We start from the raw sequence: 19,968 nt of genomic DNA on the forward strand, positions 1-19,968 counted from the left end.
GTAGACTGGTCATGTACCTTGACCATATAGACAGTAGATATTAGCACACAGCCAAGATCTCAAAAGATTGGCTTCAGAACCACTCCGTGAATGTCCTGGAGTGGCCCAGCCAGAGTCCAGACTTGAATCCGATCGAACATCTCTGGAGAGATCTGAAAATGGCTGTGCACAGACGTCTCCCATCCAACCTGATGGAGCTTGAGACTTATTGCAAAGAAGAATGGGCAAAACTGCCTAAAGATAGGTGTGCTAAACTTGTGGGATCATATTCCAAAGGACTTGTGGCTGTAATTGCTGCCAAAGGTGGATCAACAAAGTATTAAGCAAAGGCTGTGAATACTTATGTAAATGTGATTTTTTTGTTTTCTATTTTTAATAAATTCAAAACATGTCAAAAAAACCTTTTTTCACATTGTCATAATGGAGTATTTTGTGTCGCATTTTGAGGTAAGAGATTAATTTAATACAGTTTGGAATGAGGCTGTAACATGACAAAAAGTGAAGCACTGTGAAGTAGAAAAAGTGAAGCGCTGTGAATACTTTCCGGATGCACTGTAAATAGTGATGGCGTTGCGCTGCCAAATCAGTGCTTTTAGGCATTCCGGCGGGTGCTGGAGCCTATCCCAGCTGTCTTCGGGCGAGAGGCGGGGTACACTCTGGACTAGTGGCCAGCCAATCACGTGGCACATATAGACAAACAACCATTCACACTCACATTCATACCTATGGACAATTTGGAGTCGCTAATTAACCTAGCATGTTTTTTTGGAATGTGGGAGGAAACCGGAGTACCCGGAGAAAACCCACGCATGCACAGGGAGAACATGCAAACTCCACACAGAGATGGCCGAGGAATTGGAATTGAACCCTGGTCTCCTAGCTGTGAGGCCTGCGTGCTAACCACTCGTGCAGCCTTGATGAATTTATTTTTAATCAAACCAAGTGGGAGGAGGTAGAGGATGAAGAGGAGAGGACAAAGCATTGAACCTTGAGGGACGCCTTGGGAGAGGAGGAGTAGCTGTGAGGTCTGCGTGCTAACCACTCGACCACCGTGCCGCCTTCATGTAATTGTATTATTATTTATATACGGTATATTGTTTGTAAGTATGTTCTATATTGTTGGAATTCCTAAAACGCGAACGGTGAATTCAAAAAAACACTCACATTCATACCTATGGACAATTTGGAGTCGCTAATTAACCTAGCATGTTTTCGGAATGTGGGAGGAAACCGGAGTACCCGGAGAAAACCCACACATGCACGGGGAGAACATGCAAACTCCACACAGAGATGGCCGCGGGTGGAATTGAACCCTGGTCTCCTAGCTGTGAGGTCTGCGCGCTAACCACTTGACCGCCGTGCCGCTGAATTCTGCCTCATAAATAGCTTAAAAACGTGCAAATCAAATCACAGTAGCGTAGATGCCTGCGAGTTGAGGATTATATTCCAAAACCGTCAGTAACGGGCCAAAACCCACAAATAATGGATGCACCCAAAAATTTTTTTATATTTTTCTATACTCCAAACCCTAAAATATGGCTCAAATTTTCCGTGTGAGATGGCACCTTCTGCTGGATTAAGAGCTGCAGATAGTGCCATCAAAAGACTCCACTAATGTTGTTATAAAAACAATAACAACAATAGGCGTCAGTGGGGGGGGTTAAGTGTTGTTTCCTAATACAAGAAGTACTCCCGTGCTGTTGGTGGTTGGTGGGTCATTTCTCTGCAGCTGAAAAGAAGAACACAAAACTGATGTTACATTTAGGTTAACCGCTTATGAGTGGTGTGTCTGTCATGAACGAACAGGTCAAAACAACTAGTTCTTTTTTTGTGAACGGAATGAACGAGGTCACCGCCCCTAAAATACCTGTTCAGTCTGCTCAGTTGCAAATTTTTTGACTGGCTGGAGAGTCAGTTCGCCGTTCTTTTTGCAGGGCGGGACTATCTGCGTGCTTCTATTCACAAAAAAGAACTAGTTCTTTTGACTCCTCCGTTCATGACCGACACACCACTTATCATCCCGCTGCTGAGTCGGAACAAACGTGAACATGAGTGAACGGACTGACTCAACACGGCTGACCGGGTCTATGCACAGGGGGAGATCACAGGCTAACGACCAATTTACCGAAATGACCAAAATGAACGGATCTTTTTACTGAATGAAATGAAAGGTTTTGCCCACCACAGAGCAACCGCTCCAGTCTTCATTTATGGATATGGTTCTACCATATCTTACTTATTGTGTGGAAATATGGAGTAATAACTATAAAAGCAATCTTCACTCGCTAAATGTACTGCAAAAAAGGTCAGTAAGGATAATTCATAATGCCGCCTACAGAGAACATACTAACTCCTTATTTCTAAAATCACAAATACTTCAACTTGCTGATATAGTTCATCTTCAAACAGCTAAAATAATGCATAAGGCTAAAAATAACCAATTAGCTAAAAATGTCATCCAATACTTCTCTACAAGAGAGGAGAAATATGATCTCAGGGAAGAAGTACATTTGAAACACTTCTATGCTAGGACTACGTTATGCTAGCCATAGCATTTCAGTATGTGGAATCAAACTATGGAATGGATTGAGTAAGGAAATCAAACAATGCACAACGATGAGCCAATTCAAGAAACAATACAAGCAGTTGATGTTTGCTAAATACAAGGATGAAGAGTCTTGAACCAGTCATGATGTGCTATATATATATGTGAAAAAAATAAAAATAAAAATAAAAATAAAAATAAAAATAAAAATAAAAATAAAAATAAAAATAAAAATAAAAATAAAAATAAAAATAAAAATAAAAATAAAAATAAAAATAAAAATAAAAATAAAAATAAAAATATATTAGGAAAGCAGGAAGTGAACAAATGTAACAGTTAGTGATTGTAAAAGTACCAGATGGAGGGGTAGGATTTAATAAGCTTTGCTTCTTCCTACTCCTTTTGGACATGTGGAACTGTGAACTGATTATGGGATGCACTCAATTGTAATCTGATGCATGTTCAAATGAAATTAAACCATTACCATTACCATTACCATTTTAACCAAACCAAAAATAACAAAGTAAGCTGTTGTTGTAGCATATGGGTAGTACTATCCTTTGCACCTAAGCAGACAAAGATACCCACTGTACTATGAGCAATATAGCCTGGAGTTCAGTCACTCTCTGAGAGTTGATAATTCAAAACACTGATTCATGGATTAGCCTGTGGGGAAAGTAATTTAAAAAAAAAGTTATTATTGTTTTTCTTCTCACTGTGCTGCAAATTGTTGACTCACACAAGACAATGATGAATACACAAACCTTTGGTGTTGTTGTTTACGATGCCCTCTGCCCTCTGCAGTGGGCGCTGACTGGTAGCCTGGTTGCTACTGGCCATATCGCTCTCCATGGCAAAAGGATCAGAGTGGTTTCCAAAAAGGCTTCCTTGCCTCTGTTATTAAAAATTACATACCGTCAAATGTATGCGTGACATACATACATTATATGAAGATGATAATGACATTAATTGCCTCGATTGACTTTTATTTACCCTGAAGATTTCCTTCCTCATTCACACTCACATTCATACCTATGAACAATTTGGAGTGGCCAATGAACCTAGCATGTTTTTGGAATGTGTTCGTGTTCTTACAAAAGAACACTAAACTCATCACACACCAACTTAACACTCAAAAGGTATAATTATGAAACCAGCTTAACCGAATCATTCATTCATTCATTCATTTTCTACAGCTTTTTCTCACGAGGGTCGCGAGGGTGCTGGAGCCTATCCCAGCTGTCTTTGGGCGAGAGGCGGGGTACACCCTGGACTGGTGGCCAGCCAATCACAGGGCACATATAGACAAACAACCATTCACACTCACATTCATACGTATGGACAATTTGGAGTGGCCAATTAACCTAGCATATTTTTGGTATGTGTTTGTGTTCTTACAAAGAACACTAAACTCATCACACACCAACTTAACACTCAAAAGGTACAATTATGAAACCAGCTCAAGGCAAATATCATTCATACATTTTTCCTCATGAGGGTCGCGGGTGGTGTTGGAGCCTATCCCAGCTGTCTTTGGGCGAGAGGCGGGGTACACCCTGGACTGGTGGCCAGCCAATCACAGGGCACATATAGACAAACAACCATTCACACTCACATTCATACCTATGGACAATTTGGAGTCGCTAATTAACCTAGCATGTTTTTGGAATGTGGGAGGAAACCGGAGTACCCGGAGAAAACCCACACATGCACGGGGAGAACATGCAAACTCCACACAGAGATGGACGAGGGTGGGATTGAACCCTGGTCTCCTAGCTGTGAGGTCTCTGTGCTAACCACCAAATATCACAATAATCACAATTCATAAAAATATATACATTATATTACATGAGTTCAGTAGTCTCAACCTAAAGTCTGTTTTATTTGAGAAATTTCTCATTTGTTAGTATTAGGCTGGATTGACACAATAAAAAATTAAAAATATTGCAATTATATTTTCACAGCTACATGAAAATGTGTTGGAAAAACCCCCCAAAAAACATAGTTTTGGTACTTATAGGCAATTAGTATGATTACTTACTAAGGTGCTAGGCCAGTAAGAGACAATACTATTATTGTAGTACATTCAAATAGAAATAAATAAATAATAAATAAACAATCAGATATTCATTGACATTAATTCCCTCGATTGACTTATACTTACCCTGAAGATTTCCTCTACGGCATCATCGGTAACTATCTCGTCCTCATTCAGGAGATCCCCAGAGATGGCTCGATGCAGCTCTGGAGCGGCCTCCTCCTCAATATTCCGAAGTCCTGCCTGATAGACACATATGTAATGAGGTGATTTTGGTGACTTTTGCTATAGTTAAAAGGCCAAAAGTCCGACGGCCGGCACTCCATTGAACATATCATGGGCAGCCACAGTGCACAACCATTGCGGAGTTAGTGTTTGATTTAAAGGTTGTTTTGCGTTGTTGGGGTTTTGCTTTTGTTGGTATTGGTTTGCTGTTGTGTTTGGTTTGTTGTGTTTTTTTTTTTAAATTCCACCCCCCCTCCCAATTAGGGCAGGAATGAACAGTCAAAGCACTTAAATCTCTTCAGCTCTTATGAAAGTAGAAAAACTGCAGCAGTAATAACAGCAACAATGAAACTACACAAGAGCATTGGGTAGTGTTCCTTTCATCCCCAAGGCGAGGTACAGACTAATTTTTGTTTATTGAATAATTATTGGTGATATTGTTACAGTTTAAAATGACACAAATCAGGTACAAAATAGCATGTATGAATATATTTACTGCTTACCTGTATTTCATTTGTTGCATTTTTATTTGTGGGCCTGCAACCATAGTATTCCTCTTGTCTTTTCTTCAATTTCCGAAAGTAATCCTGGATTAAGAATGTTGCATAGAATTTTCCGACTGTCACTTCATCATCTGATATAAAGGAAAATAAGAGGGATGGTTAGAAATGTTTTATTCCTAAGAGACGATATGAAAACATATAAATACAACCTGATTTTTCTTAATGTTATGCTAGGAGTCCACTGGGCCAGTTAGTGCGAGTTTGCGGCAATGCAATTTGCTGTGGAACCTAGTGTCACCAATAAGGTGCCTAGTGGCGTTCAGTGGCTCAAACTGCCTCCCAACTGGCTCGTGGTGGCCCGTAAAATCAAAAATTTTGTTTGGAGAAAGAACATTTTGAAGAAAATTCCAAAATATTTAAAACCTTAAAAAAATCTGTCTATTGGAATCCACTGGAATGTAATGGTACGAGCCAAGTAGTACCAATGATGCTTGGAGTCCACTGGGCCGGCGCCAGTTGGAGCCAGTTCACGCCAAAGATTATGTGATTGGCACATAGTGGCTAGCTGTGGCGCCGAATACGGTAACATGCCAAGCCAACATGAATTCAAATTCATCATAATTCATAAAAATGCTAAAAATGCCCATCATGAGACGTACTGGTACCTATTTTGGTGCTATAAACCATAACAAATAAAACGCCAAAACAAAACATTGTCTACCAACAATGTTCCATTTACATGACTTGGAAATCGAACATTTACTGACTTGTATACAAACCAAGACAATCATCTCAGCGTCAATCACAGACAAATAGTGAATACTACTGGCTTTCACTACAAAGACTCAACAACAAGATGTACAAAGAATGCTAAACTCATCATACAGCAACTTAACACCCAAAAGGTATACCAAGAAACATACAAACAAATATCAATATGAATTTAAAATTAAAGTATTTGAACATTTCCCTATACTGCAGTGGCTTATACCCCGGAAATGGTGGTGAAAGTAAAACAGCACTTTAGGGGGGAATTCCACCCATCATTAAAAATCCTTATGTGAAACACAAACACATATTTCTTTCCCTTTTTGATGCGTTCCAACGAGAGAACAAGTTAATATGAGCTAGCTAAAAATGCATGTCCTGGGATGTACTGGTACCTATTTTGGTGCTATAAACCATAACAAATAAAACCCCAAAACAAAACACCAACAATGTTCCATTTACATGACTTGGAAATTGAACATTTACTGACTTGTATACAAACCAAGACAATCATCTCTGCGTCAATCACAGACGGAATAGTGAATGCTACTGGCTCTCAATTTCACTACAAAGACTCAACAACAAGATGTACAAAGAATGCTAAACTCATCATACAGCAACTTAACACCCAAAAGGTATACAAAGAAACATACAAACAAATATCAATATGAGTTTAAAATTAAAGTATTTGAACATTTTCCTATAATGCAGTGGCTTATGATGAAGGGCAAAATTCCCCAAAAAGTGGAACCCCACCACCTGACCCCACCACCATACTGACCTCCAATGGGTGGGATGACTTGGTCCAGTAGTTTCATACTAGTGCGCTTCCAGATCTTCTTAATAATAGCTCTAAGCTCCTCGTTGGCTTGTTCAAAATTCCCTGATAAAAAAAGTCATAGTAACATTTATTTATCTTGCACATTTCTGTAGGTTTTGACTGTATTAATTCTGGATATATCGATTGAACCATAAATACAGAAATTTCTGAAATATTGAAATATACAGTCAGGTACAATGCATGCGAATATGAGTAGCCATTTCATTCGGTCTCTTTGTACTTTGAAACTGCTGCCTTTCAGAATTAATGAGCATGTCATTGCCGGGAATACAGTTTGTACTAGATCAACAAAATGATACCCCGCGGAGCTGAAAAGAAGGTCACACACAAATGTTTACTTGTATTGCCTTAGCTTTGATTACGTAGTTGCCGTGGTATGGTTTCCACAGGCTTTTGCATTGTCACAATATTTATTTCTGCCCACAGTAGATTCATTTTTGTAGTTTCAGCAATATCCTTACATGTCCTCGCTGGCTTGATGCATGCCAATAATTGGACTTTTCTGAAACCGATGTACATATTATCTACAACCTCAGGATGTAATGGTAATGGTTTTATTTCATTTGAACATGCATCAGATTACAATTGAGTGCATCCCATAATCAGTTCCCAGTTCCACATGTCCAAAAGGAGTAGGAAGAAGCAAAGCTTATTAAATCCTACCCCTCCATCTGGTACTTTTATAATCAGTAACTGTTACATTTGTTCACTTCCTGCTTTCCATAATACAGTTTAAGTTTTTTTTTTTTTGAGAACATCCAGCTCATAGTATGATACTATGATAGTATGATAGTACTTTTACAGATAAAATTAGCCAAATAATTCAAGCCGGACTGTTAGAATTATAAGCGTAAAATAGTGTGTTTGTGTTAAATATATATTCTGGACCCCCAATTTTGTTAACGAGTCCACCCCTGCCATTTAAGGATGTCTGGGTTGCAATGATGTCCGTAGAACTCTATAATTAAACACTGCTCGGAGCATGTACCCGAATACAGTGTACCTTGCTGGGCCACTGGACTTTGTTTTTGGCAAGGAGGTTTATTCATTCATTTTCTACCTGCTGGAGCCTATCCCAGCTGTCTTTTGGGTGAGAGGCGGGGTACACCCTGGACTGGTGGTGGCTCGCCAATCACAGGGCACATATAGACAAACAACCATTCACACTCACATTCATACCTATGGACAATTTGGAGTCGCTAATTAACCTAGCATGTTTTTGGAATGTGGGAGGAAACCGGAGTACCCGGAGAAAACCCACGCATGCACGGGGAGAACATGCAAACTCCACACAGAGATGGCCGAGGGTGGAATTGAACCCTGGATTAAACGTGTCTATTGTAAACTGTTAAATAATCCAAAATCACAAACCTTCTGTCTTGATTTTCAGTGCAGTTCTAACCAGGGCAAACAGCGTCGCATTGAAGGTGACTGTCCCGTCACTGTTGAGAGGCATATTCATGGAGACCAGCCTCTGCAGCAAAAGGCAGAAAGAAAAACAACATAAAACAGCTTTGGGATGTCTGATTCCCAATGTCTTGTCATGTTTTATTAATTGGGCTTTTCTTTTTCTCTCAATTGAACATTTTTCAAAATAAACATCCATTAGAATCTATTATTGTTTGACATTCTGACATTCACTACCACGCATAGCTGCTGAACTGTTATGGTGAACTTTGACTGATATGGTAATGATTTAAATTCATTTGAACATGCATCAGATTACAATTGAGGGCATCCCATAATCAGTTCCCAGTTCCACATGTCCAAAAGGAGTAGGAAGAAGCAAAGCTTATTATATCCTACCCCTCCACCTGTTTTTTTTTTACAATCAGTAACTGTTACATTTGTTCACTTCCTGCTTTCCATAATACAGTTTAAGGTTTTTTTTTTAATTTTTTAATAATGTACCTCGTACCGAAGTACAAGATGAAATGAGCATCCAATGACATAATGGGTACCATAGTAAGTGTCAATATAATGATATATATAGCACATCATGACTGGTTCAAGACTCTTCATCCTTGTATTTAGCAAACATCAACTGCTTGTATTGTTTCTTGAATTGGCTCATCGTTGTGCATTGTTTGATTTCCTTACTCAGTCCATTCCATAGTTTGATTCCACATACTGAAATGCTATTGCTAGCATAACGTAGTCCTAGCATAGAAGTGTTTCAAATGTACTTCCCTGCAGTGTTGCTTTTGCACCTTCTATCATTATTGCCAAAAAGACACGACTGCTTTTATTTATTTTTTTTACAAATGTAGCTCGGGGGTGTTCATTCATTTGTTTGTGTGCTTGTTTGATTTATGAGATGACACTTTACTCTGGCAACACTGTTCCAAAGCTGAAAGGACAAGGATACGGAGACAGAGAAGTGTGTGTGTGTGTGTCACATGTCCGACACAAGCGTCACTCAGACATTCCTGCTGTTTGAGTGGATTTAGGGCCTCTTGTAGGCGTCCTTGAATGTTTTTTTCCTCTCTTTTATCACTTTTTTGGAGTTGTCAAGTGTTTGTCTTTATTTCTGTTGTGCTAAAGTTTTTTTTCATTTGTCAACTTTTTAAATTGGACCTTGGATCCATTTTTTAATAATACGTTCTGCATGTACTATATGGCTTGTGCTAAAATGATGAAAATATTAGGAAAGTCAGAAAATTACCTAGTAGTTTTACCCTACTGCAGGAGTCTCAAACTCAATTTACTTGGGGGCCACTGGAACTAGGGTCTGGGCGAGACTGGGCCGCATCAGGTTTTCCCAAAAAAAAAAAAAAAAAAAAGTTTCGATTTTCTACAATAAAAGCTCTGATAAAACATTCCACTGTTCTTAAATATCTTACTTTTTATTTTAAAAAAATTAACATTAACAAAGCATTATTAGAGCCCTGTAGACATGACAAAACACGACTATAGTCACATTTATACTATACTTTTTATTTACAACATATTGCGCAACTGCAGGAGACACATGCTAACTCGCAAACTGGAGAGCTAGCGACCTAAACGGTAGCCTTCAAGTTATTTCCTTTCAACTTAAATAGCCAAAAACTTACCACTTCCACACCGATAGGGAGGATAACTATTAACAGTTATTTAAACGTTAACATGAACATTAATCAAACGTAATAATTTTTTCTGGGTACATGATACCATACAGCATCCATATCAAACTAACATTAAACTTTCATATCAAGGCGGGGGCCTCAAACTAGTGTCCTGCGGGCCACATTTGGCATTAGTAATGTTATGCCACATTTCCTTTCACTCTGCATGGAGGCTGGCTACTGATCCAGCAGAGCCCAGCCAACGTACCATGGTTGAGATCGAGTGAAAGTTCTCCTCTCATTCTTTGTGGAAGTGGTAATTTTTTTTATTGCAAACATTAAGTGTGTATTTACCAGTGTGATACTCATACAAGGTGGATATTTACAACATCGATGAGAAGGGGAAACAATGAAACAAAACATGGACATAGGACGGTTAACAAGAGGAAGGGAGGGTTGTGTATCACAAGATTTGTCACACATTTGTCGCTGGAGAAGTGGAATGTATAACTAACAGGAATCAGGAAGAATGTGAAAAAGAAAAAAAAGAAGAGAGGAAAAAAGTGGTAATATAATAATAGTACAGATTCACATGTTTGTGCTATATTGGTGAGCGAAAGAGAGAGAAAAATACATGTATAAATATAATAATTTTTTTTTATTAAATTAATTTGCATTAAGTTAAACAAAAAAATGATAAATAAAGAATGGTAATGAACAAATTAATCATAAAATAAATGCAAAAATTGTGTATTTTTAAAAATTGTTTTTATTTTATTTTATCTGCTCTCTTCTAATTTGGCTGGTGAGATAAAGTCACATAGAAAACTTTGCTTGAAGTACTGAACGCTGTGTTTTTTGGAGAAAAGGACAGTTAACAAGGCTGACAGATTATTCCCCTGGTTCAGGGGAATAATTAATAATAATTATAATATATTATATATATTATTATAATATATATATTATTGATTATAATTAATAATAATAAACATTGCATGTTTGCATGAATCACCAACTTCACATGGACCAATAAAAAATAATACAAACAAATGTATACAAATATACAAACATGTTCCAATATGACTTAAAAACACAACATAAGGTATTGCGTCTGAGCAACGCATTCATTGGCGTGCTGCAATAACGTCAGCTTCCCTCTTTTCGCTTTGGGCCCTCTGGTGGACAAAAGCATTATTGCAGTGCCATTTTCTATTCCTTCTATGCTTTCTTCCAAAGAAACGGTTTTCTGAAACGAAATCCCTTATGGGAACACTTTGAAATGTTGGGATATTGTTCATATAAAACTTGTATTGATACACGTGGGCAACATGTACACAACTGTATATACTAGTAGTGTACTTCTTGATTTGTATTAGCCTGATTTTGCACTTTATGCGTTCTTGTGTGCTTTGTACAATGTCATGTGTGCTCTTGTGCTTTTGATGCTGTAAACCTGGAATTTCCCCTCTGGGACTAATAAAGGCGTATTTTATCTTATTTCTGAGGTAAAATGAGTGTTATTTGCTGCGTGATGAGTTTAATGTTGTTTGTAAAATGAAACCCTGTGTCAGACGGTTATATTGTGTAATGACCTCATGCAACCTCCTGCACGCAAACAGACTTGTGCGCGCCATAATATGCCACTTTATGACATCGGCTTATACAAGAACAAATCTTTTTTTTATGCTAAATATAGTGGGTGTTGTGTATACATTGGAATTTAACATAAGTACAAGTACTAAGTAGTTACCTCGGTAGCTTGTTATGCTCGCGTCGGCCTTCTGTTATGATCCCACGACTTTGTCGCCATGGTCATGGTCAGATTACGCAGCTACACAGATGATCTGTTTCAACTTAACTTGAAATCAAACACTGCGTCACTGATATGCGTACCCCTCGGGGTACGGCTCTAATTCAACCCATTCCTATGGAAGGATGCCAACATCAGACTGCAATAAAAGGCATGGAGGATGATTTCTTATCTATTTATCATTGCTCATGTGAAACTTTTATCAAAGTGAACATTTTTGACCCGGAATTACAATGAAATGAATGATGTTAGTCAAGGTGAGAGTACTATTGATGTACATCCTGGTAATCATTGTTTTGGTTTATGATTAGTTACAGCTGCACAATGATTCAACCCTTCAACATGAATAAGCTTTCTCTCAATGGACAATTTCAATACATTGTGACTGTTTTGAATATTAGTTGCGTTACGCATGTCAAAACCCGACTTGCCCCGGGGATGCAAGGCCATACTTATTGTTTCAAGCGGGCCTGACTCCTCCATTGATAGGGTTAAATTTTTCCATCTTATGAACATAGCCCGACTCCGTCCCGTGAACACATGCTGCCTACATAGAACATACTAACTATAAAATAAAATAATTATAATAATAAATAATTACTATAAAAGCAATCTTCACTCGCTAAATGTACTGCAAAAAAGGTCAGTAAGGATAATTCATAATGCCGCCTACAGAGAACATACTAACTCCTTATTTCTAAAATCACAAATACTTCAACTTGCTGATATAGTTCATCTTCAAACAGCTAAAATAATGCATAAGGCTAAAAATAACCAATTAGCTAAAAATGTCATCCAATACTTCTCTACAAGAGAGGAGAAATATGATCTCAGGAGGGAAGTACATTTGAAACACTTCTATGCTAGGACTACATTATGCTAGCCATAGCATTTCAGTATGTGGAATCAAACTATGGAATGGATTGAGTAAGGAAATCAAACAATGCACAACGATGAGCCAATTCAAGAAACAATACAAGCAGTTGATGTTTGCTAAATACAAGGATGAAGAGTCTTGAACCAGTCATGATGTGCTATATATATCACTATATTGACACTTACTATGGTACCCATTATGGCATTGGATGCTCATATCACCTTGTACTTCGGTACGAGGTACATTATTAAAAAATAAAATAAAATTAAAAAAAACTGTATTATAGAAAGCAGGAAGTGAACAAATGTAACAGTTACTGATTGTAAAAGTACCAGATGGAGGGGTAGGATTTAATAAGCTTTGCTTCTTCCTACTCCTTTTGGACATGTGGAACTGGGAACTGATTATGTGATGCATTCAATTGTAATCTGATGCATGTTCAAATGAAATAAAACCATTACCATTACCATTACCATTACCATTACCATTACCATTACCATTACCATTACCATTACCATTACCATTACCATTACCATAGTTAACACACAATGATGTATAAGCTCAAGTATAAGCTCACTATTCGGAGAACTAAAAGACTTGATTTAACTTGGAATATTCAGGTCCAATTTTTCAATGTCCATATGTCCATACCTTGCAGGCAATGCGATGAGGACAAAACTTGCCAAAACCCAGAGGAGGAGGTATTCGCCGTAGGAGTGTCACTACATCAAGGTGCTTAATACGCCCCCTGGGAATAAAGAAATATGCAAGTACAGAAAATTTGGTCAAATTTAGGCAACAAACAGAAGAACTGCGGACCTTTTCTGCCCTTTATATTGAGTTGTGGACTCCTATAGAGCAGCTCTACAAACAACCCGCATAGAAAGCTTTGTAGATCTTCCAGTATCTGCACCTATTCCAGCTGTATTTCCTTGGATTGCCAAAAAGGTCTGTTTTAATTCATTCAGCCTGCGGGCACGCCCAATCTGCTGTGATGGGTCCCACTCCCAAGTGCTCGGGGTCAGGCCCACAGCTTGTACACCCATAAAAGGAAGTCAATGGCTGGATTAAGGAGGACTGAGGATTGCACCCACAACCTTCAGGTTGGGAGACGACTGTTGTGACCCAAAAGAACAGAACATATTTAAGGAGGACATAGAAAGCAGGAAGAGTGAGTCCATCCGTCCATTTTCTATGCCGCTTATCCTCACTAGGGTCACAAGTATGCTGGAACCTATCCCAGTTGACTGGTCGCTAGCCAATTGAATTAATCCCAATTAATTATTTTAATTGATTGACAACCCTAGTTTTTATAGATCACATACTTTGCATGGAAACTTTTCGGATCTGAGCTATTGTTCTTTCTTCTTTCCATCTGTGATTAATTATGACTTAAGTATTCACAACATGCAATTAATCCCAATTAATTATTTTAATTGATTGACAACCCTAGTTTTTATAGATCACATACTTTGCATGGAAACTTTTCGGACCTGAGCTATTGTTCTTTCTTCTTTCCATCTGTGATTAATTATGACTTAAGTATTCACAACATGCAATTAATCCCAATTAATTATTTTAATTGATTGACAACCCTAGTTTTTATAGATCACACACTTTGCATGGTTAACTGTGCGGACCTGAGCTCTTCTTTGTTCTTCTTTCCATCTGTGATTAATTATGACTTAAGTATTCACAACATGCAATTAATCCCAATTAATTATTTTAATTGATTGACAACCCTAGTTTTTATAGATCACATACTTTGCATGGAAACTTTTCGGACCTGAGCTATTCTTCTTTCTTCTTTCCATCTGTGATTAATTATGACTTAAGTATTCACAACATGCAATTAATCCCAATTAATTATTTTAATTGATTGACAACCCTAGTTTTTATAGATCACACACTTTGCATGGTTAACTTTGCGGACCTGAGCTCTTCTTTGTTCTTCTTTCCATCTGTGATTAATTATGACTTAAGTATTCACAACATGCAATTAATCCCAATTAATTATTTTAATTGATTGACAACCCTAGTTTTTATAGATCACACACTTTGCATGGTTAACTTTGCGGACCTGAGCTCTTCTTTGTTCTTCTCTCCATCTGTGATTAATTATGACTTAAGTATTCACAACATGCAATTAATCCCAATTAATTATTTTAATTGATTGACAACCCTAGTTTTTATAGATCACATACTTTGCATGGAAACTTTTCGGACCTGAGCTATTGTTCTTTCTTCTTTCCATCTGTGATTAATTATGACTTAAGTATTCACAACATGCAATTAATCCCAATTAATTATTTTAATTGATTGACAACCCTAGTTTTTATAGATCACATACTTTGCATGGTTAACTTTGCGGACCTGAGCTCTTCTTTGTTCTTCTTTCCATCTGTGATTAATTATGACTTAAGTATTCACAACATGCAATTAATCCCAATTAATTATTTTAATTGATTGACAACCCTAGTTTTTATAGATCACATACTTTGCATGGAAACTTTTCGGACCTGAGCTATTCTTCTTTCTTCTTTCCATCTGTGATTAATTATGACTTAAGTATTCACAACATGCAATTAATCCCAATTAATTATTTTAATTGACTGACAACCCTAGCTTTTATAGATCACATACTTTGCATGGAAACTTTTCGGATGCAAGCTACATAAACGAAAAGCAAAGCAAAGAAAAAGAATACAAATATCTAAAGAAAAAAACAACACGCGGGCTTGGAGGACCATTAGCCAACATTTTTGTCAGAATTATGGATTTCCAATTGAGTTTAACTACAGCAATACTATTTTATCACCAACTACAGATGCACAAAAGACGCCAACCAAGACTGAGACTTATGGTGTAGAACAAGAAACATTATTGTGAAGCATTCTGAAACGGGATTTAATTGGTGGGTGAATTTACAATACTGTCAACGGGTAGAGTCTGGTGTTTGTGCATAAGCAAAGATCAGCAGACTATCAGCAGGGACAAATAAAGTCACATTCTCAGTAAGTACAAATAGAAATACTTACGTGGCTTCAGGGTCATATTCTGCCCAGATTTTCTTGAACTCATCCAAGTGCTGGGGGCCAAGGATGGACCAATCCCGTGTCAGATAGTCAAAGTTATCCATAATGACAGCCACAAACAAGTTGATAATCTATGGATTATAGGAGCAAAGGGGGTGTGGATAGATTTGTGCACTGGTGTGAGGACCACAAACTTCACATTAAAACCTGTAAAACTGTGGAAATGAAATGAATGCTATGGATTTTTAACATAGTCCTAGCATAGAAGTGTTTCAAGTTTCTCCTCTCTTGTAGAGAAGTATTGGATGACATTTTTAGCTAATTGGTTATTTTTAGCCTTATGCATTATTTTAGCTGTTTGAAGATGAACTATATCAGCAAGTTGAAGTATTTGTGATTTTAGAAATAAGGAGTTAGTATGTTCCCTGTAGGCGGCATTATGAATTATCCTTACTGACCTTTTTTGCAGTACATTTAGCGAGTGAAGATTGATTTTATAGTTATTAGCCCATATTTCCACACAATAAGTAAGATTATTGTTTATTATGTACACCAGGGGTCTCAAACATGCAGCCCGCGGGCCAAATGTGGCCCGCAGGACACTAGTTTGAGGCCCCCGCCTTGATATAAAAGTTTAATGTTAGTGCGGCCCGTGCAAGTTTGATATGGATGCTGTATGGTATCATGTACCCAGAAAAAATTATTCATTCATTCATTCATTCATTTTCTACCGCTTTTTCCTCACAAGGGTCGCGGGGGTGCTGGAGCCTATCCCAGCTGTATTATGTTTGATTAATGTTCATGTTAAAGGTTAAATAACTGTTAATAGTTATCCTATCCAGCCAATCACAGTGCACATATAGACAAACAACCATTCACACTCACATTCATACCTATGGACAATTTGGAGTCGCTAATTAACCTAGCATGTTTTTGGAATGTGGGAGGAAACCGGAATACCCGGAGAAAACCCACGCATGCACGGGGAGAACATGCAAACTCCACACAGAGATGGTCGAGGGTGGAATTGAACCTTGGTTTCCTAGCTGTGAGGTCTGCGCGCTAACCACTCGTCCGCCGTGCCACCCAGCTTACATTATGTTTAAGACAAGGGTCAAGAGGGTGCTGGAGCCTATCCCAGCTGTCTTGGGGCGAGAGGTACACCCTGGACTGGTGGCCAGCCAATCACAGGGCACATTTTGACAAACAACCATTCACACTCACATTCATACCTATGGACAATTTGGAGTCGCTAATTAACCTAGCATGTTTTTGGAATGTGGGAGGAAACCAAAGTACCCGGCGAACAAAGGAGCAATATGATCAATGAAATATGACCAATGAAAACTCCAGATTTAAAAATATGTAATTTGTCTAAAAAAATCGATTTCTCAAAAAAAGGTGTCTGGAAAAAAATGGTTGTTTTGTATTCAGGGTTGTCTTATATTTGGATCAGTACGGTGATTTCCCGTACAGCTTTATGGGCTGGGTTAGGGTCCCTATTCAATGTGAGCCACCGCTACCTGTTGGTAGATGACAGTTCCCACATGTTATGCAAAGTAAATAACAGGAAGCGTTTCTTTCGCCATGAATTGACTTGATAATCAAATACAAGCGGTCATAAAAGGCAAAGTATTCGGCACGGGAGCGGATAATGTGTGTGTAGCAAGGTGTGTCCTATTCTCACTTACCAGAAATGCACAGAGCATGTAGAAACTGATGAAGTAAATGACTGCAAAGTTGGATCCACAGGTAAACTCGTCTCCGGGAAGGTAATCTGACTTGGGGTCACATTTCTTTCCATACATACTCGCCAGCATCACTTCATGCCATGCTTCCCCTGTTGCACATCTGCAAATAATAGTCAACAGTCACTGGAAATGCCAGCAACAACACATTTTAGGGGACTCGAACCACCCATATATACACCATTAAATGTAAGACCAGGTGAACAATTGCAAAAATTGTACATGTTGCACTTTTGGATCTTGGTAATGGTAATGGTTTAATTTCATTTGAACATGCATCAGATTCCAATTGAATGCATCCCATAATGAGTTCACAGTTCCACATGTCCAAAAGGAGTACGAAAGCAAAGCTTATTAAATCCTACCCCTCCATCTGGTACTTTTAATCATTAACTGTTACATTTGTTCACTTCCTGCTTTCCATAATACAGTTTAAGGTTTTTTTTTTTTAAATAATGCACCTCGTACCGAAGTACGAGGTGATATGACCATCCAATGACATAATGGGTACCATAGTAAGTGTCTCTGTTAGCATTAGCTTGCTAACGTTAAGGCTGTTGACTGTGTAACGTTCACATTGGCTTTAAACGGTTAAGTACCAAGTAAGGTTGGGAACTTGTGTACAATTGGATGCACTTCTGGGTGGTATTTGGTACCTTAGGTACTTGGGTACTTGGGTATTTGGTAAGTTAGTGCGGGGGGGGGGGGGGTCATGTTCACAATGATATTTTAGTGGTTATTGGTTCAGTTTGACCGGGAGATTATTCTGTTGCGCTGCATTTAGTTGCTATTTACTTCTGCAGTTGAGCGTTCTCCTGTTGCCTCTGTTAGCATTAGCTTGCTAACGTTAAGGCTGTTGACTGTGTAACGTTCACATTGGCTTTAAACGGTTAAGTACCAAGTAAGGCTAGGCTTGTGTACAATTGGATGCACTTCTGGGTGGTATTTGGTACCTTAGGTACTTGGGTACTTGGGTATTTGGTAAGTTGGGGGGGGGTCATGTTCAGAATGATATTTTAGTGGTTATTGGTTCAGACCGATAGTGTTTGTGATTGTTTGCTCTTTCATCGCTGAACACAATTTATCTTTCACAGTTGCTCAATAAAAATATCTTTTGACTTCTTCTTATGGTTTTATGGTGTTTTATGTGTGGTGTCATTCGTGAATGGATATGTTTTGTGGTGCCTGCCTGAGGACAGCAGATGAAATGTAGTCATCACAGCTAATTCTGGCATTTTTACTGTGATGCTTTTGGTCACATTGATTGATATGCACCGTCCTAATCAAATAAAGAAAGAAACAAATAAATAAATTTGCTTATTTTCATATTCTTTCTGAAGATGTCATTGGTACTGAGTCCAATTGCCTTTCTGGATGATTTCTGGTGATTAGCCTGTGTTATGTTAGGATGGTACCTTCCCGTTTCACACACTTTCCACTCTGTTTTCTCGCAAAAATGAAACAAAACAGTGTTGTCTTCCACAGTAAGTCAATGGCAGATTTGTTTGGGTTAGTTTTTACAGGATGGCCCTGCTGATACAACCCTCCATTCATCACCTTCTTGGGCATCGCCAGTGGTTAGGTGTTGGGGTCCTTGCAGGTAATCGAACGGCATCAGCATGTAGCATTACACCACTAAGCAACCGGGAGCCAAATATGACTTTCTTTAGCGTTATTCTCTGTTTGAAAACATCCTTTATGGACCCTCTCAGGGTTCAGGGGTTTTCCAAAACTACCACCACTGAAAACCTTTGTTAAGTAAGAAGCCTGAAGTCACTGAAGTCAAGTCAGAAGCCTGAAAAGTCATATTTGTTGTTTATCATATTTATTCATTTTGGAGCACATGACTTGATAAGTTTAAAATGAAGTATTTGTCTTAACAGGAATTTGTACGTTTACTGCCTTGAGCACTAATGTAGTTCATGGCTTTTGTTCAATGTTCTTTCACAGTTTGATTCCAGAATTTTACCACTAACCTGAATAAGAGGAGCACGGCATGTGGAAACGTCTGGAAGTTGTTGTTTCTGTTAATGTAGGTACCGTCAACCAAAGCAATTTTCCCAAATATCTGCAGAGAAAAGAAGATGAATGAGGATAATCTTGACGTTCTTCAACTGTTTCATAGTGTGGGTTTATGATCCTTGTTTATGTACCTGCATTCCTACCACGGCATATATAAAGAACAGCATTAGAATGAGCAGGGCCACGTAGGGAAGAGCCTGCAAGCAAAACATAAATTACTCACGTTTCCACCACAGAAACCTCTGCAGCGCACCTTCCCGTGGATAGTGATGGATAGCCATACCACTGATTTTGTTTCTGATCCAATACTGAGTCAAATTCAGGCTGGTATCAGCAATACCAATTTGGAAAAATATTACACCAGACTTGTTTCTTTGGTTTATTTGTTCACTTTAATGCAGGGGTCTCAAACTCAATTTAGTTGGGGGTCACTGGAGCTAGGGTCTGGGCAAGGCTGGGCCGCATCAGGTTTTCAAAAAAAAAACAAAAAAAAAGCATTTATTAAAAAC

At 38.3% G+C, this 19,968-nt stretch overlaps 1 protein-coding gene across 1 annotated transcript in view; it reads right to left on the bottom strand.

Annotated features, from left to right (window-relative positions):
• Window positions 1-1,715: 1,715 nt before the first annotated feature.
• The window catches only part of LOC131105927 (dihydropyridine-sensitive L-type skeletal muscle calcium channel subunit alpha-1-like), a 53,285-nt gene continuing 35,032 nt past the window's right edge, over window positions 1,716-19,968 (bottom strand). Inside the window, exons 32-42 of the mRNA XM_058054444.2 lie at window positions 19,591-19,656; window positions 19,414-19,505; window positions 17,381-17,540; window positions 15,693-15,820; window positions 13,306-13,402; window positions 8,292-8,394; window positions 6,861-6,962; window positions 5,312-5,442; window positions 4,710-4,826; window positions 3,310-3,439; window positions 1,716-1,729 (exon numbers count right to left, since the gene is read on the bottom strand). Of these exons, the coding sequence (XP_057910427.2) occupies window positions 1,716-1,729; window positions 3,310-3,439; window positions 4,710-4,826; window positions 5,312-5,442; window positions 6,861-6,962; window positions 8,292-8,394; window positions 13,306-13,402; window positions 15,693-15,820; window positions 17,381-17,540; window positions 19,414-19,505; window positions 19,591-19,656 (1,140 nt within the window). The remainder of the gene's footprint in view (window positions 1,730-3,309; window positions 3,440-4,709; window positions 4,827-5,311; window positions 5,443-6,860; window positions 6,963-8,291; window positions 8,395-13,305; window positions 13,403-15,692; window positions 15,821-17,380; window positions 17,541-19,413; window positions 19,506-19,590; window positions 19,657-19,968) is intronic.

The sequence above is a fragment of the Doryrhamphus excisus genome, linkage group LG18 (assembly GCF_037039965.1).
Source record: "Doryrhamphus excisus strain RoL-2023G ecotype Guam linkage group LG18, RoL_Dexc_Guam_v1.1, whole genome shotgun sequence".
In the NCBI taxonomy this organism is placed as follows: domain Eukaryota; kingdom Metazoa; phylum Chordata; class Actinopteri; order Syngnathiformes; family Syngnathidae; genus Doryrhamphus; species Doryrhamphus excisus.